Genomic DNA, 25612 nt, shown 5'->3' with positions numbered 1-25612 from the left:
GAGTAAACTTCAGGTGCCAAGAAAGTTTCAAGTGTCGAGTGACAAGTAATGCCCAGTAATTATAGGTATCGAGCATAGTATAGATGCCAAATGAGATAGAGTTACTATAGAAGCCAAGAAAGACAAAAATGCTATATGTGTTGAGCATTCGTAATCAATAAGTATTGAGTAACACAGAATCAACATATGAGTTTGTACCTTCACAAACTTAGATGTAAATCATTTTTGAGCTAACTCAAGATGAATCTCGAAGGATCTAAAAGATAAGATTGAATCTTTTAGATTCCCCACATAATTAGCATGCAGCCAATCAGAAAAATGGAGAAAGCATGCAACCAATAAGAAAAGTGTAAAGATTTGAGCAAGAAAAGATGGATGAATATTGAACATAGATTCATAACTAACCCTAAGTCCTCAAAGCCTTTAAAAGGAAGTCAATACCCCATAATTTAGAATTGAGGAGTTGAGAGGAAGTCATATGGGAATGCATGAAAGAATGTTAGCAAAGTTTTAAGGGGTGTAAGGATTTAGAGGAAAAGAGAAACACTACAAATTCAAGTTGATCAGAATAGAGCATTAGTACTACGAACAGAGAGTTATCAAATCAAGAAGGATCAGATCAGATTGAGCAGAACAAGGATTTGGAATCAGCAATTGAAGATTGTAAGTCATCAGATCAATTCATTCTACTATACTTTCTAACCATTGTATTAGGAGAATGGAAATCCTATGGTGATAGGTTGGCTTAATAGCTATATTGTAGATCCTTAATAGGGTTGTAAATCCTTTAATAGGGTAACATTCCAAGTGAGTGTTTATAAATCTTTTAAACAGGTCACTTTTAATAGGGTGTAAAGCCTTTAACAAGGTAGACCTTTCATAAGGCAGACCATTGTTGATGGTCAATCTTTGTAACCTTAACCAATTACTTATTATTGTAGTGATAATTTGTGGGTGTCATCCCCACCCCAGTTTTACCTTCTCATTTTGGAGGGTTTTTGGGTGACCAAGTCTTGTGTTATCTATTTTTATGCATGTCTTTACTTTCATGTTTATTAGAGATGTTAAATGCATGTGAATAATCTCAGTTAAAAGTTTTAGAGGTTAAATACTTTTACTTCTGATTCACCCCCCCTCTTAGAAGTAAATCCTCTCACTTGTAAATTCCAACAATTGGTATCAGAGCCTAGTTCTCACAGGGAGAAGCCTTACAGCTTGGAGAAAAAGATTTGGAAATAGAAGTCTACAAGCTTGGGAAGATCATAGAAAACCAAGTGATTGATATACAACTCGTTCTACATACTTTGAAAGAAGCCAGGGAAGAATTGAGGAAATCCTTAAAGAGAAGAAGAGAGATTGCCATAGCTGAGAATGATACACAATACAAGGAGATTATGACCTCAAAAGTATTTGCAAATGGAGATTCCAAAGAGTTTGATGCAGCAATAGCAAACCTAATGGAGAAGAATAGATCTCAAGAAAAAGAAATTAGAACTCTCAAGCTTGAACAAGAATCACAAGCCATGATGCTTTGTGAAGTGACTTAACAAAAGAAAAGAGCCATTGAATATAAGGCTATGATAGAAGAGGACAAGAGAAACCTTGCTAACAAGTTAGAAAAGAAGTCAATTGAGCTTGCAATAATTTCCAACATGTAGCTAGACACCCTAAGTCAGATGATGAATGCACATCACGAGCTGAATGTCAAGGACATTGAGATCTCCACATTGAAGATGCAAAATGAACAACTAAAAAATGACCTAAAAAGAGAAAAGGGGATTGTAGAGAACTTCAACAAACTTAATGAAGCCATCAAGTACTTTGAACAACTATTGTAATCACCAAGATCCAACAATGATACGTCAGGACTAGGATACACCAGCACTGAAAAAGGAGAATCATCCAAGACTGTAGAAGAAAGAAGTGACAAAGGTAAGAACACTAGACCCACTTGTCATTTTTGTGGTTAAAAAAGGACATACCTCTAATGTGTGCAAGAGTAAGAACATCCATCAGTATGAAAAACCTAAGAACATGGGTCACTGTCATATGTGCAACAAGCAAGGACATCAAGCACATGCTATAGGACTAGAACCATCAAAACACCAAGGTTTGAAGGTCACTGCTACAATTGCAAGAAGTATGGACATAGAGCTTTTGAATGCAGATCAAAGCCTATGTGGACACCTAATCAGCCATCAAGGTCAAACAATCATGGACATCACTACAATTGGGACTACAATACCAAGCATAGCTATCACTACTATCAGGAATATGGACACATCCCTAAAAATAGCATAAGAACACATTTCAATGGAAACTACAATAGATGGTTGAGCCAAACTATATGTTTCAGTTGTTTGAAGATTGGTCATATCAGTAGAAATTTCCCAACAAGGTCAAAGGCACCCAACTCAGAGTTCAACCAAGTAAAAGGAAAGGTATATGTTGAACAGATCAAAGGAGAAATGAATAAGACATGGAAGAAGAAAGATGGAAGCAACACATCCAATGAAGGGATCACTTCACCCAAAAGGTCAAGTGGTCACACTTCATCCAACTAAGCAAAAGAATGTATGTGGAATTGACATACAAAGCTTTATCATACATCAGTTCTTAGAGAAATAAGTACTAAAAAGAATAGATCAACATGAATAGAGATGCAAAGTTAAAATTTCAAGTTTTTGCAAGTGTTGTTGAGTTTCCTTTAGATGTTGAGTGAAAAACATAATACATGTCGAGTTGTTTGCCAAAGTTAGTTGAAGCCGAGTGATTAGTTGCAACTGAGTTAGTAGTGGATGTCACGTGAAGGGAAATTTTAGTTGAAGCTAAGTAAGGGAAACTTTAGTGTATGTCGAGTGTTGAAAAGACAATGGAAGCCGAGTAAAGCTGAATTGTTTAGGGAGTCGAGTGGATAGCTGTAAATGCACTAAGCATTAAATACCATAAAATTATGGTATATGTTCACATTTCGAATCATTTTTCACCATTGTGAACAAAGAGCAAAGACGAAGAAGAGTGCAAAATGATTTCCAAGCAGAATTTCGAGCATTTGAGCAGATTTCTACAAAGATTCAGCATAGATTGTTCAATTCCAAGGTATTTATACTAGTGTTGAGCTACATAGTTTGAAAATTTCTTCGTGTTTAAACCCTAGTTCAAAGAAATGACCTCCAGTTCTAGGAAACCTTAGGAGAAAGAGCCATTTGAAGTTCAATTAGTGTCAAATGAAGTTAAGCAACCTAATTTTTGACCTATCCCTGAAGTTGCCTACAAAAATGACCTAGTCAAAGTCCTATCTGTAATTCCTCCTAAGGAAGTAATGGTGCAAAATGTTAGGAGGTGTTATAACTGTAAGATAGGAGCCATTGGAGATATGGAGATTAGGGAAGCATATGATAAATCGTGTGAAAACAGAGTCTTGAAGGAAGAGTTTCAAATTGTTGAGAGAAAGGGCTTAACCCGTGCCCTAGAATTCCTTATTGTATTCAAAATTGAATGGGTCAGAATTGTGTTGAGTAGGATTCATTTTGGAAGTTTGTGGTTAGAAGATGGCCCAGTCAAAATATCAAAAAGGATTGTTCATAGGGTAACAAGGTATTCAACCCTATATCAGCCCAAAACCTTAAGGAGTGACTCCAAAGAAGCCATTGAGAAGAATATAGGAGACAAATGGAACAAGAGAGGCATGACCATAGATACCATTTAGGATCCTCTTGTTGATTTTTCTATTAGAGTCATTTCCCACAAGTTTTATCTATCTAGCAGACTCAACAGTGTTCCATGCATTTTAGTAGATGTTGGCTACAAGCTTGTTAAAAAGGATATACCTATGACCTAGCATAATTGCAATTGCAACAAATCAATGAGAACTTAGGAGCTATAAGGAGAACTAAGGGAGCCCAATATAAATTTGGTACAATTTTGATTTGTATATTTTTTCTATGTACAGAATGAATTCCCATCCTTTGGAAAAGTTAGCAGGAAAACAACTAGGTCCATTGTAGCCCAAGTGAATGAATATATTGAACAAATGGGGGCAAATTTTAAGACACTCATCACTAGTTATTTTGAAGATTTCAAGAATTCAATGAAGTAGAGACTTAGGATTCCAGTCTCACTTGTGGAGAAGCACACAAATGACATTGGTTTTCTTGTTGGCATTGATTATACCTATATTCAAGCAGCCATACCAAGGGTTCGATGGTTTAGACCTCTTGGGTATGAGATAAACATTGATGATGCATCTGCAACAATTACAACATTGTTAGTAGAGGAAGTAGATGAGAGTGCCCCACATTTTGGCACATATGATGTGGTGAGATCCAAAGTGGATATGGAGCTAAAGACTACTTCTACACTAAAGAAAAAGGATAAACTAGTGAAGAATCTCAAAGCTAAATTTAGAGAAGGGGCTATAGAGGAAGAAGATAATGAAGAGGTAGATGATGGTGAAGATGAACAAGAATAAGGGCCACTAGCATTAACCCAAGGCATGGGTGAAGATGCTAAAGAAGAAGATGGTGCTGAGCAAGAAAAAGAAGCACCCAAAGCACAACCTAAGAAGAGAAAAGCGTAGAAATAGCCTATTGCACAGCCAAAAGGCAAGAAGAAAACAACCAAGCCAAGCCCAACAAAGCCTACCACAAGGGTAGATACAAGGGCTACAATAGAGGTAGCCAAGGAATAGGAGAAGCAAAAAGCAACACAATAGGGAGTGCTAGCAGAAAAAGAGAGGAGAAAATATGTGGCACCTCTAGAGTCAGATGAGGAGAGGACATAATCTAATAATGAACAATTCAAAGTGGTAAGTCATACCACTAAATTTAACTTAGAAAATGTTTGTGACAATATTAGGGATAATGCAGATTTGACTAGATTGAAAACTATTGATTTCAACAAGTAGAGACGAGCAAAACATAGTGGAAGAATTAGTCTACACTATGATGGCCAAGTTCAAGAATACTCCACTTGAACTTGATACTACTATGCCTAAGGAGCTATAGTCCATTGTAGAAAATAAATAGAATTATTGCTTAAAAATGGAGAAAGAAATAAGGGAGTCAACTTTGGCTCATGTAATGCTTGACCTTACTAAAGGTCAAATAAGCAAGGCTAGCAAGAAACATGGGAGCAAGTTTGCACCCAAATATAGAGCCTTTAACATACTACAGAATAAAATTGAAGATGTTGTAAAGAAGTCCACTCTCATGTGGAAAGTGATTTATGGCCTTCAAATAGTAAAGGAAGGATAAGAAGATCCCTTTGAGGGAAGAAAAAATGATGAAGAGGAAGAGGAAAATGAAAAGGAGAAAGAAGGAGAGAAAGAAAAGGAAGAAGTAACAGTGGAGAAGGAAACACAGAGAGGTGATGAGGCAATAGATGAGAAGTAGCAACAAGAACAGAGTGTCCAAGACACACAATTGCCACCACCTAGTCCTCCATATGCTAAACCTCCATCTGCAAAAATAATAATTGTGAAGGATGTTCTTGACACCTATGGTTAGAACATCAACCCACCAACTGTAGAGGACCTCAAAAAGATCCTTCACCAGATAACATTACAAGCACAATTATGTACCAATCCAGTTCTGGTGAGTGTAGAGGAACTACATGATGTAGAGCCACACCTTGGAAAACTCAGGAGGAATCAGTCACTCAACTGAGTTGCTTCAAGGGGCATCTACAACCTTCAGGATCACACACTAAAATCAGATTCAATAAACAAACTTTGAAAATAAATCCCCCCAAACATTTCTTCTTGCTGCCTCCAGATATACCTGCACTCAGACATGAATAACTTTTGAACCAAAAAATATTTACTCAATCCAACCATTGAGATTTGGCATAACTAGGTTTCAAAAAACATATAATTTTTTTAGAGAAATCCAACGGTTCAAACCTGAGATATTGACCACGCATTAGAGTACATTTTTTTGCAAAACATTGCTTCTTGCTGTCTCTAGATAGACCCGTGAACAGACATGTATAACTTTTGAACCAGACAATATTTTCTCAATCTAACCGTTGATATTTTGTGTAACTAGGTTTCAAACAACATATCAAAATTTGAGAGAAATCTAACAGTTCATTTGGGAGATATTACCCATGCACTGAGACTAATTTTTTGCAAACATACCGAATTCGACCCAAAACTAAAACTTTTTAATCTTCTGCAAACTATCAACTTGTTTCCAGTGAGAAGATAAGAAAAATATGTTCAAAACTTAGACCATCGAAAACTTGCACAAAGACAAAATGAAAAAAACATTCCATATCTCTCCAAATTCGATTCCTTCTCTACATAGCCGACTGGCTCTCCCTTAAAACTGACTTTCTTTTTTTCCTATTAAAGGATGTGAAACGTTTTCTTGTTATTTTAGAAAAGAAGAACGTCTTCTATCCAAAAAAAGGATAAGAATCTGAAACATTTTTTCTACCAATATTAGACAGTCATTTTCTAAGTCAGGAATATTCCAAAAACTACCTACTACCTATTATTGGATTCTAAAAATCATTAAACACTCCACCTACGAACTAAAAAAAAACTATTCTAATTTAAGATCCACACACCTGGTCCTAGGTGGCTATATCTGGAGAGCTTATCGAACTGCTACTCTAGGTATGCCACCACATGTAGGACGTTATTACAAACTTCAAAAACTAAAAGCATTTAAAACATAACATTAAATTTCCTATTATATTTTCAACAATGTTGCCTCCTATAGTGTTTCTCTTCTCTGCCACTGCAGCACTACACAAGGTAGTAGCTAAGTTTACCAAGGAGAAGGTGAATCCACAAGAACCACCTTCACAAACTCCAATAGCTATAAGTGGACAACCACAAGAGCAACCAACACAAGATGCATCCGCTAAGGTTGATTCCATAGTTACAAAGACTTCAACTATTGAGGAGCAAGCAAAGGAGAAAATAGGATAGAAGGATACCTCTACTCCTACAACATAGAGTCAAGGTGCACCTCCTTTGATCACTATAATTGATCAAGGCAGAACTGAAGAAGACAAGGAAGAGAAGAAGACCCCTAAGGAGGAAGAACAAGAGGCAATACAAACATTGGTCAATTTTCCTACTACAGGGACTCCTACTAAGTCATCGAGCATTGATGCAGTACCATCGCAAATATCAGCACTAGGCTCGAGCTCTACCAAGGTAGCAAGGGTACTTCATTATGGAGACCCTACACTTTATGAGGAGATAGTCATACCAAGCTATGACTATAAAACAATGAACATAGCATAGACCAATGAAGTGCAAGAGGCACTGGAGAAGAAGAAGAAGCAAGAAATACTTAGGAATGAATATAGGGAAAGGAAAGCATTGATTGAAATCAAAGAGATCTTTCTTGATGAATTCAACTTGCTAGTACCTAATGGGACAAAGCCCATCATGGAGCAACTATCCAACATAGTGGACTAGGTACAAAATGAATACCTAGAAACTAATGTCAAATTACTTGAATGGTTTGAAAAGAAATTATGGATGAAGGTCAATGAGAAAATATCTGGTGAAATAGCACTATCCCAAGTTGAACTGGCTAAAAAGGTTGAAAAGGTGAAAGTAGTACTTGAAAACATATTCTCATTATACTCCAAATTGTGTGATTCTTCATACTTCACACAAGAAACAAGCCAGAGGATATTGAACTTAGAAAGGAACCTCAAGGTATCTAGCACACAACTACCAAAGGATCTAGCTCAAATTGAGAAGCATTTTGCTACAATGCTTCACACTCAAAAGGAATTAGCTATACTCACAATAGATAAGGCTAATACCAAGGCCAAATTAATACAGATCCAGTCTGCAATCACCCCACATATGGAAGTTTTGCATAAAGAAATGGCCTATGCAGAGAATGTTTTGAAGAAAGATCCTAATCTTTCTACATTGGAAGGCCAGGTACACCTTGCAGTAGAGACAATCATCTAGCTTAAAGCACTGGAAATTGCATTAGACAATTGGGATGCTACTTTGAAGATTATCATGGAGGTAAATAAATCTTTTTTGGCTAAGTATTCAATTCATTCTTAGGAACCATTGACATAAGTGTCAAAAAAGGGGGAGATATAATAATTGGAGAGAAATACATTGTGAGGTAGATAATACAGGGGGAGATACCCAAAGGGGAAGATAATAAACTTTTGAGTTTTGAGGAGAAATAAGGAGATACAGCCAAAATGATACAAAAACTGCAAGGAGATGTGTGAAAGGGGGAGTAGACACAGAGTAGAAATAGATTAGACAAGGAAAGAAGTGACAAGGCAGAGATAAAGAGTATCATATTAAACAACATGAGACAAATCTAGCATAAGGGATTTGGGATACAGAAATGGCACATCAGCTCAGGGGGAGTTACAAGTTTTTAAGGTATATAGTCTTCTACAAAATTTTGAACAAGTTTTTGAAGTTTTTTACATATGTCAAATAGGATGTGTATTATACTCATAGAGATCAAATTCATAATATTTAGTTAAGTGTTTTTGACACTCATGTCAAAGAGGGAGATTGTTGGTCTCAGATTGGTTTTGACAATTGAGTGTCAACACACTTAAGAAAATTCTAAGGTTGATGTTGAGTATAATATAGATGTCGAGCTATAGTATGTGCCAAGCCAAAAATCTAATAGGTGCTGAGTGACAAGTAATGCCGAGTCACTATAGGTGCTGAGAAAAGTATAGATGCTAAACGAGATAGTGTTACTATAGAAGCCGAGCAAGACAAAAATGCTATATGTGCCAAGCATCGGTAATCAGTAAGTGCCAAGTAACACAAAATCAACATATGAGTTTGTACCTTCACAAACTTAGATGTAAACTGTTTTTGAGCTAGCTCAAGATGAATCTCGAAGGATCTAAAAGATAAGATCGAACCTTTTAGATTCCCCATGTAATTAGCATGCAACCAATCAAAAAAATGGAGAAAGCATGCAACCAATAAGAAAAGTGTAAAGATTTGAGCGAGAAAAGATGGATGAATATCGAACGTAGATTCATGCCTAACCCTAAGTCTTCAAAGTCTTTAAAAGGAGGTCGATGCCCCATAATTTAGAGTTGAGGAGTTGAGAGGAAGTCATATGGGAATGCATGAAAGAATGCTAGCAAAGTTTTAAGGGTTGTAAGGATTTAGAGGAAAAGAGTAGCACTGGAGACTCAAATTGATCAAAATAGAGCATCAGTACTATGAACAGAGAGTTATCAAATTAGATCAGATTGAGCAGAACAAGGATTTGGAATCAACAATTGAAGATTGTAAGTCATTAGATCAAGTCATTCTACTATACTTTCTAACCATTGTATTAGGAGAATGGAAATCCTATGATGATAGGTTGACTTAACAACTATATTGTAGATCCTTAACAGGGTTGTAAAGCCTTTAATAGAGTAACATTCCAAGTGAGTGTTTGTAAATCCTTTGGATAGGTCACTTTTAATAGGGTGTAAAGCCTTTAACAGGGCAGACCTTTCACAGGGCAGACCATTGTTGATGGTCAAACTTTGTAACCTTAACTTGTTACATATTGTTGCAGTGATAATTTGTGGGTGTCATCCCCACCTTAGTTTTACCTTCTCATTTTGGAGGGTTCTTGGGTGACCAAGTCTTGTGTTATCTATTTTCATGCATGTCATTACTTTCATGTTTATTAGAGATGTTAGATGCATGTGAATAATCTCAATTAAAAGTTTTAGAGGTTAAATACTTTTACTTCTGATTCAACCCCCCTCTCAGAAGTAAATCCTCCCACTTGTAAATTCCAACAAGGCATTACATCAAACAATTCATGTGCTTGTCTATATTTGATAGAAACACTATCATATTAGGCTCTTGCACCTTCTATTCACATTTGTTGTTGCATATTGGGAAGGTGTGTCTGCCTATGTGTCATCGCACATGGGATGGAGTTTCATGAAACCATTCACTCAAACTTGCTTCTTGTACTTGGTGTCTTGACTCTTACACTATTGTTGCCAAATAGTTCATGTGCTTGCCTATGTCTGAAATATGAGGCATCACCACCCAAAAAGGTATTCTATCAAACACATTGGTGAAAGTTTCTACACTTTTAGATGCTCGTGGATTATAGGAATGGAGGTCGTCATTCAAATAGGGCACATGCCTTGTCTTATGTTTGATAGAAACATTATGTCTTATGCCTTGTCTTCTGGTGGGTGTTGCCTCATCAACAACATTGTCTTAAGCAGTTTCCAACCTTGTGAATGTTGTTGCACACACATGCACATCTAATTGTTTGATCACCAAATGGAGGCTATAGACACTTTGAGCTTGCACATCTATTGCACAATACAACGAAGGATATCTGACGATGACATTTTGTCATATAGTTACCATGCAAGCTGAATGGGTTCCCTTCCTTATAGCTCAAAGGTGGTCTCATCGTTCTGAAAGATCTGCATCTTAGCATCGGTTTCCTATCAGCTATGGAGTGCGATTAATGAAATAGATACTCCATTATGTGTCCAGCCAAATACATGGCATTGACATGATCCTTCTGAACTCAAAGTAATGTAATTGAGGGCGTTGCTTGCATACAACAACATCGAATATGATCTTAATCATCTTCCATCTCTCAAAAACTTCGAATTTAGCAAGGTTTTTGTGAAGGGAATTGGTGCCTTTTAGAAGAAATTTGGAGCTTGTTGAAGAAAATATGGTGCCAATTCATCTTCCTACATTCTAGTTGGAGACTACACCATGCTTGAACTGTGCCTTATCAACCACATAAGCTTCCTTCCTCGTTATCAAACCAGGATCACCAAACTTGCCCCTTCGAGTTCAATGGCAACATGACCTTCCCATATCTCTTCCAGCTCTTCTATTACCTCTCATTACCAATAGGTGGTTACTTAAAAGTTGGAGTTTGTGTTCAACAGTTTTACTTAGGATTAGGGAAAAAAGTTTTAGCATGTAGAGAGAGGTGGTTTTAGTACGGGGAGAGAGAAAAGTATTGTTGAGAGAGGGGTTCTAGTACGGGGAGAGAGAAAAACCCATCTCTAACCTTGTTCTCACTTTGACATTAAAACTTCATTTTAAACCCGCTTAGGCAATTATCAAGGTAACATACCATCAACATCATCTAATTCGAGATTTTCATTTAGCCCTGACATTTCATCTTTTACATCTTGGAAGAATAAAAAAAGACATATATTTCTCACTCAAGAAACAATTTATAACTTAACAATCATTTTTCTAATTTTACTAGGTTTTGTTGCCATTTAAAATAATTAACAACACTTGACTTCTATATTTTTTTTCAGAAGCTTTTGCCCAAGTGAGGCTATAACTCATTCCTATATCATTTATTGTTTTTTTAGGCAACTTCTACCTAGTTTAATATGTTACCAAAATTATTGTGCAATTTTGTGAAGAATAAATACTGTCATAGATCTCCCAAAGGATTTCTATTATTTTGCAGGAAGCTTTAAATTTTGGTTTTTATCTTTTTTATTATTAAGAAAACTTCTTCTTCCTCTATAAGAAAATATCCAAATCCCGTGTCTAGTAGAACTCATATGCAATTAGTTGGGTTATTTTAATAAATAATTCTAAAACTCTATCTATTAAATATGTTCGACTTACTAAACGTTACACTAACAATCTATTATAAGCTTAGCAAAATCAAAGCATATAACAAAGCAATCTATGTATTGATCATTCCAATAGCACTAATTATCCAAAGACAAGTTTCTTGTAACCCAAGGCATGATTACTCTGACAATTCATTACCATAAATTGTATGAGGTAAGCTATCATTGACTAAGTGAACTCCTTTTATTCAAGGATTTGAATCCAACAACTATGTGTTCCTAGTAGCCCAGTTGAAGGGCATGCACAAAGGGGCTCTTGGGGTTGAATTCTCCACACACAAACACACCTTGGGGTTGAATTTGCCACACACAAACACACCTTTATGTAGCTTGGGTACAATTATCATAAGCAATAGAGATAGGATCGGATCAAGCTGAGAGTTAGTTGGAAGGATTTAATATTATTATTGTAATTAGAAAGAAAGTCTATTATAACAATTATTATTAATCTATGCTTTCATAGGTGTTCATTTATGGAAGGTTGCACATACAAATAGAAGACTAATTAGGAACATACCATTTAACCACCCATATTCTATAATGCTAGAAGCAATGAAAAATAATCTATGACATTTCTCCAAAAAAATTTTTTTTTAGAAGCAATAACAATGTTTAAATTATTATGAGCATGATTCTAAGCAAGATTTTAAAAGTAAGAAGAACCTGGATAGAATTAAGAAGATTTTAACAATAGAAGGAAGTTAGATAAAATTAAGAAGATTTTAATATTAGGAAGAACTTTTTTTAAAAATCTAACAAGGTTTCTTTTTCAATACTTTCTTCTCTTTCAATCATCAGATATATCTGACAAGTGATTCAAAGAAAACGACGTCTAGAACTAAGGGAAATAGAGTATATAATTAAGAAAAAAACAACATTAAGAAAGGTAGGAAATAGTGGTTTAAAAAAAAAACAAATTCCTTAGAGTAAAGTCATTGCAAAATTACTTGCAGTTTGCAATCTGACTTCTTAAAAAAGAAGAAATCATTTTATCATTTTCCAGATGCAAATGGTTCTTTCCAAGATAGATTAAAGTCATTTTGTCATTTTCTAAATGCAAATGGTTCTTTCCAAGATATAAGAATTCAAGAGTAACAAGAGTAAATTGTTAAAATGTTGCCTTGCAGGCAACAAAAGAGAACCTAAAATGAACTATAAGAAGAAGGATGCACCTGCAAAAGCTCAGGCAGGTACTCCATGCCTAGTTAACATGATTGATAGATACCCTGTTTTCAAAAAGGAAAAGTTTACTACAGTTCAGCTATATGTTATGTGTCTATAAATGAAATCTAATAAATTTCTGCAAATAAAATACTTTTAATAATGAGTGTGAATTACTTGTATCTGAATTGGCGAATACTTGACTCATTCAAGCCTCGGTGAGACCCATTCACTTCAGAGGTATCACAAGAAGGAAGAACAAGATAATAAAGTATTCATCTAAAACATACAAATTTTCTGGACATCTGTTTTTTTCTTCATGAACATTTAATGGTTAGTCAAGACTGGTTTTGGGATTGATGCTATGCAGTATTAAATACTCTGTGTTCAAGATGAGGAAGAAAATCAATAAACTCATTCATGAAAGAAAATACAGAGTTTATCACAAATTATTCCTGGTGGTTTGATTGATTGTAAATGTTGCCAACATTCTTGTAGAATCGTGGAGTCGATCAATGTGAAATTTATTTACGAGATCATTTGCCAGGCCTTTTGAAGTGGCATAGTTACCGCTATTCGCCTAGTGAAATGCAATTAATTTTATTTACTGGGATTTATCTGCCAAAACATTTGAGCACTGGATTCCTTCTGGCAGAAACTCGCAAGGAGCCAAAAGTTTGATTGATATTTGGATTTTTCATATTTTGCTCAATTGCGATCATCTCTTTGGAGATCTATAATTGTATTATAAATGTCTTTAAGATTCTCCTGCGCTGTACAGATGATTTGAAGATAACAGTTATCTGATGTTTGCTCTATATTTAAATCGAAGCCTTCTAAATTCATACAAGCTGCTGTTAAAGGAAGCATTTCTGGAACATGTCCTTGACATTTCAATATAATTGTATAAATATGTGAAATACAAAATACTGATACAGTGATTTATATACATTTGCATGATAGTTAGTGTATTTTCTGCATTGTAGGGGGCGCTTCTTATAAAACATTTTTCCGCCCTTCATGTTGAGAAATTGCTTTTCAGGGTTGCTGCTCACCCGAATTGAAATACCGCCACATTGCTAAAATGTTGACTTCTCTATTTCCTTGTAAACTCCAACTTCTGACAACATTTGATATGGTAGTCATCACCTTTGTGGGATTGGATTGCACCATACTTCAGATGCGTGCATTACTGCAATGCTTCCAAACATAGAATCAGAAACAAAAAATCTATCAAAAAACTGTGCATTACAGGGTCTACAAAATGGCTTTAGGTTGGAACAGGACCAAAGGATGAACCGAGAGCAAATCTCCATCCTTGTACCATTAAAGAAGTCAGTTTAGTCTGTCTTTTAAATTTGTGCCAAAATTTTACAGAAGTCTTTAAGCATCTACAGCCATTACCTTGTGATTGCTCTCCATTCGTTGTCTTCAAAAATAAGAGGACTGTGTAGGCAGGATATCCATCTTGTTCAAAATCGCTGCTGCTTTCTTTTTCATCAAAGGTGTTCCTTGCTGAAGCAGCTCAATCAGAACTTTGCGAGCCATTTCGCTATTCGGAGAACTCCTTTCTGAAGGTTTGAATACCTTCTCTAGCACTTCAATTCCCTTTTGCTTTGCGGAAGCAGTTCCCCTCTCTAATACTTCTAGAATGGCTGGTATGCCATTGGATTCCACAATAGCTTGGGCTCCATAGTCCACAATTTCTTCCTGCAAAAGTGTGTCAAGAGCTTCCAATGCAGCCTCTGCTGCTCCTGATCTGGTTTCCCGAACAGAGTTCAACAATGGCTCCACAGCCTCTGCCTTAACAAGACAACATGAATTTTTGTTTGAACAGTCCCTCCTATGGACCGAGCAGAGAACATCAAAGTTCAATGGTTGTTTGCAACACCACATTGTCAGAATTTGGGAAAGTTGAAATGGTAAATAACCCCGTGGTTGGTTTTGCAAAAACATTGGTTCTGTTCTCTGTAAAGTGTTTTTGGAAAGTTGACCTAGTGCCGTTGCTGCCCTTTCTTTCGCCAGAGAACTCCCAGTTGAGAGAATTTGAACTAGCAATGGAAGAATCTCGAGTCCAGCAACACAAGTTTGCAACTCAAAATTTGAAGGAGAAGTGAAATGAAGCAGAGCTCCCAATGCATTTTCGAGAAGAGCATCACTATCACCACTCATTTTATTTTCAATGCGTAGATCCTTTGCAGAAATAATCTGGACAATTTCATTCAGAGCCTCAGACTTCTGAAGCATTTCAGCCAACATCGGATCACTGGTTGGACATCTCCCAAGAATACCTGCAGCTGCTGCTCTTTCCTCTTCATTCGGTGAGCTTGCAATTATCATTACCAGATTTGTCATGCCTACATCTTTAAGATGTTTTGTAAGTTCAATTTCTGAGGCATTTTCTTCCATAAGACAAAACAAGAGTTTCAAAGCATGGAGTCTCACTTGTGGCCGCTGTCCCTCAAAGAATGACACCAAAGTTGAGATAGCATTCTTTTCAGACCTTATTATTTCCCTGACCTTTACTGATTTCATAGCCAATCCAAAAAGTAATCGGAGAAGATGGACTCTAGTAGCAGATTCTACAGTAGTGACGAGGTCAAAGAAACTGCAAATAGATTGCTGAGATTGCAAAAGTAGCAATTTGGAACTGTTCTCAAAATTGGAGGATTTGCAAGCCTCAATTAGATTGGCAAGAATTTCTGCAGCAATTTGCTTCATATGATTATCTAGAGACATTGTGATGAGTTGAAGCAATGATGGAATAACTGTCTCAGCTGATAGAAGGCGTTTCGTAATTTTGGAAACTTTGGATAGTTTTAAAATTGCACGCAAGGAAGCTAATCTGCATTCCGGAGAACATTGCGACATCATCTGGACAAGAGAATTTACAAGGCTTGGATGAGCAAAAGCTTTTCTACTTTGATTGTTTGGGTCCATCTTTGAGAGTGCTGTTGCCAAAGCAACTCTTGTGTCAATCGGCCCTGCCAAGATTACAGAAGTGAGTAAAATACTTGAACTGTATGAAATTCCCAAGTCAAAGCATGAATGTATTTGAATTATGAGAAATATTTCAGCGGTCGACTCTTACCTTCTGCAATTAATCGAATGAAAGGTTTGAAGAAGTTTGCTTCTGTCATTCTGACAACAAATTTGGTGTTGCAAGAGAGAATCTCCAAGACACTCTCAGCATTTTGTTTTGTTTGTGGATTTTTGCTATTAAGCAAGGCAACTAAGTAAGGAATGCAATTGTTTGCACTTCCTATCTTCCTAGAGCATGTTGAACTCTGAGAAAGCTCCTTCAGAAGTGACACTGCATATTCTGCTTCTTCATCTTGAGCGAGCATGTTTACTGCACAACTGATTGCACTAGCATTCACGATGGCTTCCTGCTTTTGGAAGAACAATTGTTAAAATCAATTGAGAGACTAATTGGTTGAGGAACATGTTTTTGTTTTTTTATGAGGAATTCGGGAATCATAAACATTGATCGAATGTCTTTTTGCTGGTTAAACAGATATTTATCTCGAGACTTGAAAAAATATACATATAAAAGCAGCAGAAAAAATAAACTGCAATATATTTGGGAGGTCTCAAATTTTTGGAACAATACTAAAATAAAATCAAAATACATTTTCCTTCTAGTGCTAGCATAGTTGTAACATGCATTCCGTTCAAGCCAATGCCCTCTTTCACGATGCAGAGGTGAGTTTGTTATTCTTTTACCGTTTGTCAATTCAGGATTAAAAAAAATGAAACCATATGTTGTATTGAACGGTGTTTTTCTCTGGATTATGTTTTACTTGCTTAGAAGTTTGTTATCTCGTTAATGCTTTACGTTGGGCCATATACTTCATGAAGTTAGTTGTGGGAAATGCTACTGTACCTTCCGCATATTGCTATGTAGTATAAACTCGTTTTTTTCTCCTTATTAAATTGAACTGTTATTTGGAAGAATCCATGAATGTAAGATAGGAGAAAAGTATAAGGCATACCTTGTTATGGTCGGAATCCTTTGCAAGATAACACAAGCATTTCAATGCAGTACATGTGTTGATGCTACCACCAGAAGTTTTTAATGCATGAACTATGGTCGGAATGAGGCCCTTTTCTGCAATGAGGGCCCTATTCCGAGGATTCTCCATTAAGGAATCAAGATCTTGTAAAGCACGGTTAACCTCGTGAGAATTCTTAGAAGACATGTTTGAAGTAGCATGTTGAAGCTTCTTTTCCATATTTCTCTCCTTCCATTCTTTGATAGAATTTTTGAGGGCAAGGTTTGGCTTCAACTCAATTGATTCAAGTTCCTGACCTGAAACGGGACAGCTTCTTTTGCCTTTTCCTAGATACTCTAAAATTGCCTGTCTATCAAACGTATGCCCAGAGACCAAATCCACTGGATCCTTCATGATTTCCTTCGACAAGGGACAAGTAAATGCTTTCAGGTGATATTCGTCAACTTGATATCCAGTGTCCTGGTTGCTGTTTCTGCTCAATGACTCCTCCAGATCTGATATCCTTGAAGAACTTCGAGAGCTCGTAGAGAAGGAATTTGAAACCATTTCTGAGTTGTATAAGAAGTCAATAATCTGTGCAAGCTGCAATGCTTCGGCCTCTTTCTTGCGGGATTCCATATCCTCCTTTTCCTTCTTAAGGTCATGCAATTCTTTTTCCAAGAATGTTGGATTCAGGGATGTTCCTGTAACATTTGCAATCTGTAGCAGTAGTTCATTTATGTAGTGACTATTGCTCTGTTTCTCTTTGATGGCTTCTTCAATCTTTAGAATTATATTCTCAGTTTTCTTAGCAGCTTTGAATTCCAGATTCTGCATGCTCTCGCCCAGCTCATTTGTTTTATTTCTGACATCCAAGGAAATCTCCAATGATGCCAAGCTCAACCGAGCCAAGCAATCTCCAATTTCCTTTGTGATTTCCTGCATCTGCTGAAGCAATTTTTTACACGACAGTAAAAGTTGCAGGCGACTGCCTGATTTGTAACGCTGGATTACCTTACAGGCTTTCTGCAGCTGAGTATGCAAGGAATCCAAACACGTTCTCAAGGCCTCAGAATGTATACTTACTCTTCTGGCACGGAGATCTTCCAGTATGGGCTTCAAACTGGCAATATATGTTGCAAAATCTTTAAAGCTTTCTTGCTCTAGTGTCACATCCTTGGCAGCAGCCGTAGTTTCTGAGATGCTTAACAGCACTCTGGCAAGAAGTTCATTCACTGGCGCAAGGTAGAACGTGCTAGCCATCTAAAATCTGCAAGTTCACTAAAAGGATGCAAAGAGCTTTGCAGGAAACCCTAGAGTATACAAAACTATTGAAGAGAAGACTCAGTCAAAAAGTACATTTCCGGATCTAGTCTAAAAGTTACTAGCAATAGTAAAGCTGCAAATAAGCTTCAAGAATGCACAAAGCTCTGTGGTATGTCCCTTAAAAATGCCAAATTTATTTTTCAGAAGATTGAAAATTTGCACTAAAAAATGGCCTAGAACCTTTAAGGTATAAGTTCATGATCCTAAGGTGCTTCGGGTACAAGTGGATTGGCAAGCTTTAGTTCACTATAAAGCTCGAACATGAGGTCAAAAGGTAAGATTTTCAAAATAAGAATGGAAAACAAACCTCTTCCAAGGTTCGAAACAGCAATTGAGTGATTACATCTTAAGAAGCCAAAAATTTCAAAAACTTTGTCGCAGATCCCTAAACTTGTCAATCTTTTTTCAATTCTTTCGATTGTTTACAATGATCTTCCAAATTGACAACGTTTTTGTGCAGAAGATTAAAACTCAGAATTCCTATGCCTATAGAGCCATTTTTCCCGCAAGCAGAAGACACTGCTGTCAAACGTAACAAATTGTATGCTTCAGTAAAACAGTTCTCCCTACCTAGTCATGGAAATAAAGCCGAATTTTTCTGTGTTTGCCTTAAATGGAGAAGCGCTCATACTGAAGTCTGAAATTCCGGAAAATTCTCCTCCCTTCAACCTGATTCCGAACTACTGACAAAGAAATTACTAGCCGAATTGGCCTGCCTTTGCCTTGGATGGAGAAGCGTCCACACTGAAGTCTGAAACTCGGAAGCTTCCTCCTGTACTTCAAGCTGATTCCGATCTACCGACAAAGAACTTGCCAAATTCGCCCGCCTTCTCCTTGTACGGAGAAGCTTTCCCACTGAAATCTAAAATTGGGAAGATTCTCCCTCTCCTTTAACCTGATTCCGAACTACAGGCAAAGAGTTTTGCCTTTTTTGTTGCAGGGAGGTCTTTAAAATGCTGTGTGTGACATGTCCCCTATATCATCGTACTTCTGAAAAGAATGCAGGCTTCACAGAGTTGAATTGTGCAATCTTCAAGAAAACGCTTTGTCTGACCACATGTGGATTGTCCTACAGTCTATTCCTACCTGCCAAAACAGCTTGGGTTGACTTTCACGAGTCTGAAATGACGCGCTATATTTTGATGAAGTAGTCCTTGCCAGACACTTTGCAAGAATTCAAGAAAACAGAATTTAGAAACCTTATTTGGATAAAAAAGACAAAGCCTGTGGTCAGTACTCCTCTAAATCACAACCTGTACCTTATTGCTGTAATTAAATAACACCGAATGCCTATCAGGTGTGAAAGAAAATCCATGGCTTTGCTAATCTTTCAATTTCTTCACAGTCAAACCTTACAAACACATTAAAAAATAATATGAGGTTGAACCTCGCCAGATTTCACGATTTCCCTGTGCAAACAACGGAAAGTGCTGCTTGTTCTCTAGCGTAAGCGGAAATTGTTTATTTGCCCCAGTCTTGAAGAAGTAGAGACGTCAGGTCCACGGTGATAATGTGCTAGAGAAAATTGTGCTCAAGTCAAATCTAGAGAAGATTCCATGAAATTTTAGCGCAATAAGACTTTTTCTTCCGAGCCAGCCCAGCTGGTCGGTGAGAAGTTTTCCGAAGACTAAATGTGCGTGAAGTTCACTTTGAGACTTCTGTATGTGACTTCGACAGCGTCGGAGTAAATGTCAAAATGCTAGCGGGATTCGAACCTGGACCGACTTTATTTCAGAAGCACATTAACCGCGCAGACTTTCTTTGTGTTTTTAGGATACTTATTTCATCGGAGAAGTATTTGTTTTTAATTAAGAATTTTTATTACGACCAACAAATTTTTCCGGAAAGAATTCTAGTATTTAAAAAAATTTAAACCGAAAAGATAATGGTGCACGAACAGATGGTAATGCCACGTGACAATTTTAATTTTTATAAATTAAAAAGTTGGTATATCTCATTTGTAATTGTAAGAATGCAAAACTAAAAATAATAATTAAAAAGCAAACATTGTTTGTTATTTTGACGTTGAGGAGGTTTGACTATAGAAATAATAAATATTATAACATCTTCAAAAGTCATAGGAGATTTTTTTTGGGTACATAAGTAGGGGTTTAAAAACCACTAAGGGTAATAAATATTATTATTATTTTTAACAAATAGTATTTTATTTTATTTTTGAAAAAAGAGGGGTAAAAATTTATAAAGACAGAAAGGGTTACAACAAGGAGAGCTCAGCAAGGAGCTCTATCCAGTCACAAGTTCATCAAATTCTTGCACCATCTCAAAGGGAAGTTGCCCCCTATCCATAATATTCTAGCCCGGAGCATGACCAAAAGCCCATTTGGCTAAACAATCAGTAGCTCTGTTCCATTCACGAGAAATGTAAGTAAACCTAATGAACTCAAGAGAGGTACAAAAGAAAAGAATCTGATTAACAACAATAGCTAGTAGCCAACTAACATCCTCAAGCTCCTGCGAGGAAAGCAAGTTCACCACCACTTGGGAGTCAGAGTCACAGATAATATTGCACCATCCCCACAAACAACATTGTTCCACATCATATAAAATGGCCTGAGCCTCCATGAGATTGTTAGTGTAATCACCCTTATGCATTGAGAAAAAGAATTTGACATCACCAGAATTGCAACGAGCCACTCCTCCAATACCAACAGGGCCTAGATTCCCCTGGGAAGAACCATCAGTGTTAATTTTCAGAACTCCATGGGGAGGAGGAATCCAATGCCCATCTCGATTCACTCGACCTTTTCTCAATTGTGAGGCTACTTGGTCACGCTTTGATACCTTTGAGTTGCAACCCCGTCCTAAAGATGAAAATTGAGGCGATTGCATATAGCAAGATCAAACGGATCCATACCCCCATCTAGTGCACACTTCACTTGAATAGTTTCCTGAAGAGAATGTGAGATCTTCCACTAAAGATGCATAACACCAAGCCAAACATCTTGGAAGATTCGACGATTCCTCTCTAGCTAGATATGCTAGAGAATGAACGATGGGCCAACAATCCAAGCAGCAGGGAGAGGAGAAGACTTGGAGGGAGCACCGCCCAAGCATGCCCAAAACTTAGACAAAGAGGAAGCATGCCTACAAGAGCAACCCCAAGCACTCCACCAAAGGTGCCATAGTTGAGTAGAAAAGGAGCAATGGAAGAACAGATGGGAGACAGACTCCTCCCCATTACCACACAAAACACAATAAGAGGGGCCCTAAAATCCATGTTTACAAAGATTATCCCACGTAAGACAATGGTTATGAGCCACTAGCCACATGACAAAATTGCACTTGGACCACGAAACTTTATTCCAAACTTGCTTCCACCAAGGGACCTTAGCATCCCCAAATAATTGTCTAGTTATCTCCTGATACCTAACAGAGACATGATATTTACTAGACAAGGTACCTCCCCAAGCCAAAACATCTAGACCTAGCAAAGAGGAACACTCCCTAGAGGCCAGAATCTGAGAAAGTTCCCCACGATCCACATTTGTGCCTCTAGGAGGCCAATTAGAAGAGTTCTTCCATTTGTAACAAAAAATAGGTTCCAATTGATAAGGAGTCTTGTAATGAGCCACTTCAGCCCAACTAGCAGCATGAAAAGAATCACAAAGAATCTGAAGATGAGGGTACATGGAAAATAGGGATGAGAATCCATCCCAAGCATCAGACCAAAACAAAGCCTCAGAGCCTCCCTTACACATCCAGAACAAACCTCTCTTGACTAACACAACACCACTCTTCAAAGAATGCCAGACCATTGAGCCATGGCCTTTAAGATGAAGTGCAAAAACATAGTAAGGATTAGCACCACAAAAATATTTATGGGTGATAATACAAGCCCAAAGTTGATGTTGTCTAGAGCACCATTGCCAATAAAGCTTAGCAGCCAACACTTGATTACTCAAGAGAGTTGATCGAAGACCAAGAGCACCCTCCTTTTTAGGCCTACAAACAATCTCCTAGTGAATCAAACTCCATTTAATGCTACACAAATTAACACTCCAAAGGAATTGCCAAGAAAGAGCATCAAACTCCTTGAGAAAGTAAACAGGAGTAGCCTGAACCATGCTTCTATAAGTAGGAAGAGCTTATATATTAGTTATTTTTTAAAACTATATAATTGAAAAATATATTCATAAAAATATGTTAGGGATTATGAAATCATTCTATGGGAGTTCTATTAAATCATTCTATGAGAGTTCAAATGGGACTAAGTTCAAGAAGGAATAACATTATCAAAATAATAATATGGGTGTAGCTCAAAATTTAAAATCATCCTAAGCGGCTAAGGTTGTACCAACAAAGGGAGGAGGACCATGATCATCCTTCTTGCTCCATACATTAGTGGGGCCTAGAATTGGGTATGGGAGAGACCTTCCTTCTTCAACTTTTTCTTCTTTGTCCTTTTTGGTAGGAGAAATTGCACGAGCCAACCATGGAAACCACTTGGGAGAAATGGGCCAGGAAGAATCACCACTAGTGGTTAGCCAACTAGAGTTGCTTAGAGAAATAGGAGAAAAACTAGTAGACAACCAAGCTAAGGTAGAGCCACGACATGGTGGAGAAGCCGAGTAGGGCCTCCAAGAATCTCTTCCCCTACTAGAGGAGCAACAAGGGGCCTAGGAACACAACATTTTTGAATGATAGGAAAAGGAACAACAACCTTGATGGTGTCCACAGGTGGAGATCTATCACTAGAGGCATACATTTATGGTGGTACTCTAGCAACCATACAAGTGACATTGCCTCAATGCTAAAGTAACTCTTACAAGTAGGCCACTTCCAACACCACTTTATTGGTTTTCATTTGAATTCACAGGATAACATTATCACATATTTAGTGTACATAGAAACACTAATATCTAGAAAGTTGTGAGTGAAAAGAATATCATTTCTATCCTTCAAAAGAGTGAAGAGGATTTCCATTATGAAAAAAAAAATATCTGCAAAAATTTAAAAGGAAGCCTAGGAAAATCACTAAGGGTCTTATACACCTAGATGCCAAAGCTTAGAACCCAAAGAAAAACATTGGAAAACAATTCACTAGCCAAAGTGAGTCACCTTAGGCTCTGCAACAACCACGAGTACATTTTGAAAAATATGTGACTAAAACTTTTAGTCATGTAACTAAAATTGATCACTTTCCACTATTTCTATGCAATTTATAGTTCTAGGTGATTAAATAAGTGACTAATTTGGTCACTAGGTAAAACCACAAGATGAACTAAATAGAAGTGATTAAATAAACTACTAAGTAAATGACTAAAGAAGTGATTAGATCCTATAGTTATATTACAATTCAAATGATTTTATATCCTAGGGGGAATTCACTAAAAAATAGAAAGCATATTAATATGATTATATTATTTTTAATTATTCAATATTTGTAATATTATATTATTATATTCATATTAACTTATATTATATTGTTCATCAATTATCAATTATTTTAATATTAAATTTATTATTCTATTATTATTAATTTAATGATTGAATTTTTTAACATAGATGTATATGATATAGTTTATTTGAATATTTGTGAACTATTAATTAACATTTAATATTTATGTTGATTAATGATGATCAAGGATCATACTATCAAATGATTTAATTTTACATATTTGTTGTGTGTGTATATATACACATACACATATATATATGTATATATGTGTATATGTGTATATATCTATATATATGTATATATATATATATATATATATATACATATATACATATATATACATATATATACATATATGTCTATATGTATGTATATGTATATATATATATATATGTATGTATATATATATATATATGTATGTATATATATATGTATGTATATATATATGTATGTATGTATATATATATGTATGTATGTATATATATATGTATGTATGTATATATATATGTATGTATGTATATATATATATATGTATGTATATATATATATATGTATGTATATATATATATATATACATACATATATATATATATATATATATATATATATACATACATACATATATATATATATATATATATATATACATACATACATATATATATACATATATATATATATATATATATATATATATATATATATCCGCAAACAAATAAAAAAATGAAAGATTAAAAACTAAGAAGAAAATTTGTAGGTTAAAAATAAAATGAAATAAGAGAAACTCAAAAAAGAAGAAGAAGTTAATAAAAAAGAAATTATGAATAAAATTATTATATTAGTACAACAAAACTATATAGTAGGATATTAGTAAAATAAAACAAAACCTCCAGACCATTATATTTTTCCAGCATTGGTTATATGCATTTAGACATTTTTATGTGTTGGCTGATTTAGTGGTGTATGCATTTTGCAGTAATTTTTGGGCATTTTGGTAGGCAACTTTTGGGATTGTGTATGTTGTAAATGTTGTGATTGGATGAATGGAAGTTTGGTATTCTTATCCATTCATTTGTTTTTGGCTCTAGCGTTGAAGTTCAATCAACAATTTGGCAGTGTTTTAGCTCCTGTGTTTGAAGGGGTTTCCTAAGTTTGTAAATAAAAAAATTGTTGAAGTTGATGAAAGATCAACCCCATACCTCCCAAGAATCACTTGTATGCAAAAACCTATCATAGAAAGAGAGAAGCAAAAGCTATGGAGGCTAGAATTCTTAGATCCACAGATGAGACATTCTTGATGAGCAAAAGGAGAGAGTGCTATAATCAAAAGTGAATCAATAAATTACAAAGAGATCAATCATTATAAAAGGAGATCAAAACCCTAACAGGGTAAAACCTAGTTTGTATGATAACAATTAATAAAATAATTGATTATTATATGCCTAAAGTTTAGCTTAAGTAAACTAGAGATAATAAGTGACTTAATAATTAAATCAAAATGATTTAATTAATGAGGCAATTACTTATTACTCTAACACCCCCTTTAAGATAAACTTAGGGAGTAACTAAAAACTTAGAAACTATTACTGAAAGCAAATTTGGGTCCCAACAACAAGGTCTGATAAGGTATCCAAGTACAACCAAATCTCTATAAAGAGGAGAAATAGAGAAAACCGCATGGGAAAAACCCTACTCCAAAAAGAGATGGAAATAAAATGTTCCAAAAGATAGGAACAAAAGGATGATCATGAAGAACACCACTTAAGCATGAAGCTGCAAACATTGCCAAATTGTTGATCTAAAGAGCCTCCACTATATACAACATGACCAGGTAGAGAAGACTAAGTTTGAAGAGTTGATCAATTGAAGATGGAAGGTATCTTCATGGCCTCCAAAAATAGGAATGAAAGAATGTCTATATGGTAAATGATCCATCTCACCAAAATGCATAGGTATCCATCCACTACAATTGCCTAGTACAAAGGAACAAATACTGAATACATAGCTCACTCTATCAAACCAGGAAATCAATAGAACCAACATAACCCCTTTATGATGTTGAGAGGTAAGACATGAATAATGAAACTAA

General features: G+C 35.9%; 1 protein-coding gene across 2 annotated transcripts; it reads right to left on the bottom strand.

Annotated features, from left to right (window-relative positions):
* Positions 1-13652: 13652 nt before the first annotated feature.
* LOC149540858 (U-box domain-containing protein 44-like) lies at positions 13653-19170 on the bottom strand. Of its 2 annotated transcripts, XM_089801920.1 has the most exons (4): positions 16779-19170; positions 15875-16172; positions 14188-15767; positions 13653-13975 (listed from the first exon to the last, which is right to left on the bottom strand). In XM_089801920.1, exons 1-3 carry the CDS (start codon positions 18039-18041, stop codon positions 14215-14217), a joined length of 3114 nt encoding a protein of 1037 aa, XP_089658046.1. In that variant the 5' UTR covers positions 18042-19170; the 3' UTR covers positions 13653-13975; positions 14188-14214. The 2 variants fall into 2 exon arrangements, with proteins under 2 accessions (XP_089658046.1, XP_089658047.1); XM_089801921.1 differs by having other exon boundaries at positions 13653-15767; positions 16779-19147.
* Between the last annotated feature and the right edge of the window lie 6442 nt (positions 19171-25612).

This window comes from Cupressus sempervirens, chromosome 9 (assembly GCF_028749045.1).
Source record: "Cupressus sempervirens isolate cs-2001-9-10 chromosome 9, ASM2874904v1, whole genome shotgun sequence".
NCBI classification, from domain to species: domain Eukaryota; kingdom Viridiplantae; phylum Streptophyta; class Pinopsida; order Cupressales; family Cupressaceae; genus Cupressus; species Cupressus sempervirens.
Note: the sequence above shows the minus strand (reverse complement) of the source record. Positions and strands in the feature narration are given on the sequence as shown.

What these genes read in the sequence shown, in the direction of transcription:
- LOC149540858 (XM_089801920.1), bottom strand. Translation starts at nt 18,041, where the DNA reads ATGGCTAGCACGTTCTACCTTGCGCCAGTGAATGAACTTCTTGCCAGA. An exon ending in AGGATTCCGACCATAACAAG is followed by an intron (nt 16,173 to 16,778) that starts GTATGCCTTATA and finishes TTCCAAAAGCAG; the next exon opens with GAAGCCATCGTGAATGCTAG. An exon ending in CATTCGATTAATTGCAGAAG is followed by an intron (nt 15,768 to 15,874) that starts GTAAGAGTCGAC and finishes TAATCTTGGCAG; the next exon opens with GGCCGATTGACACAAGAGTT.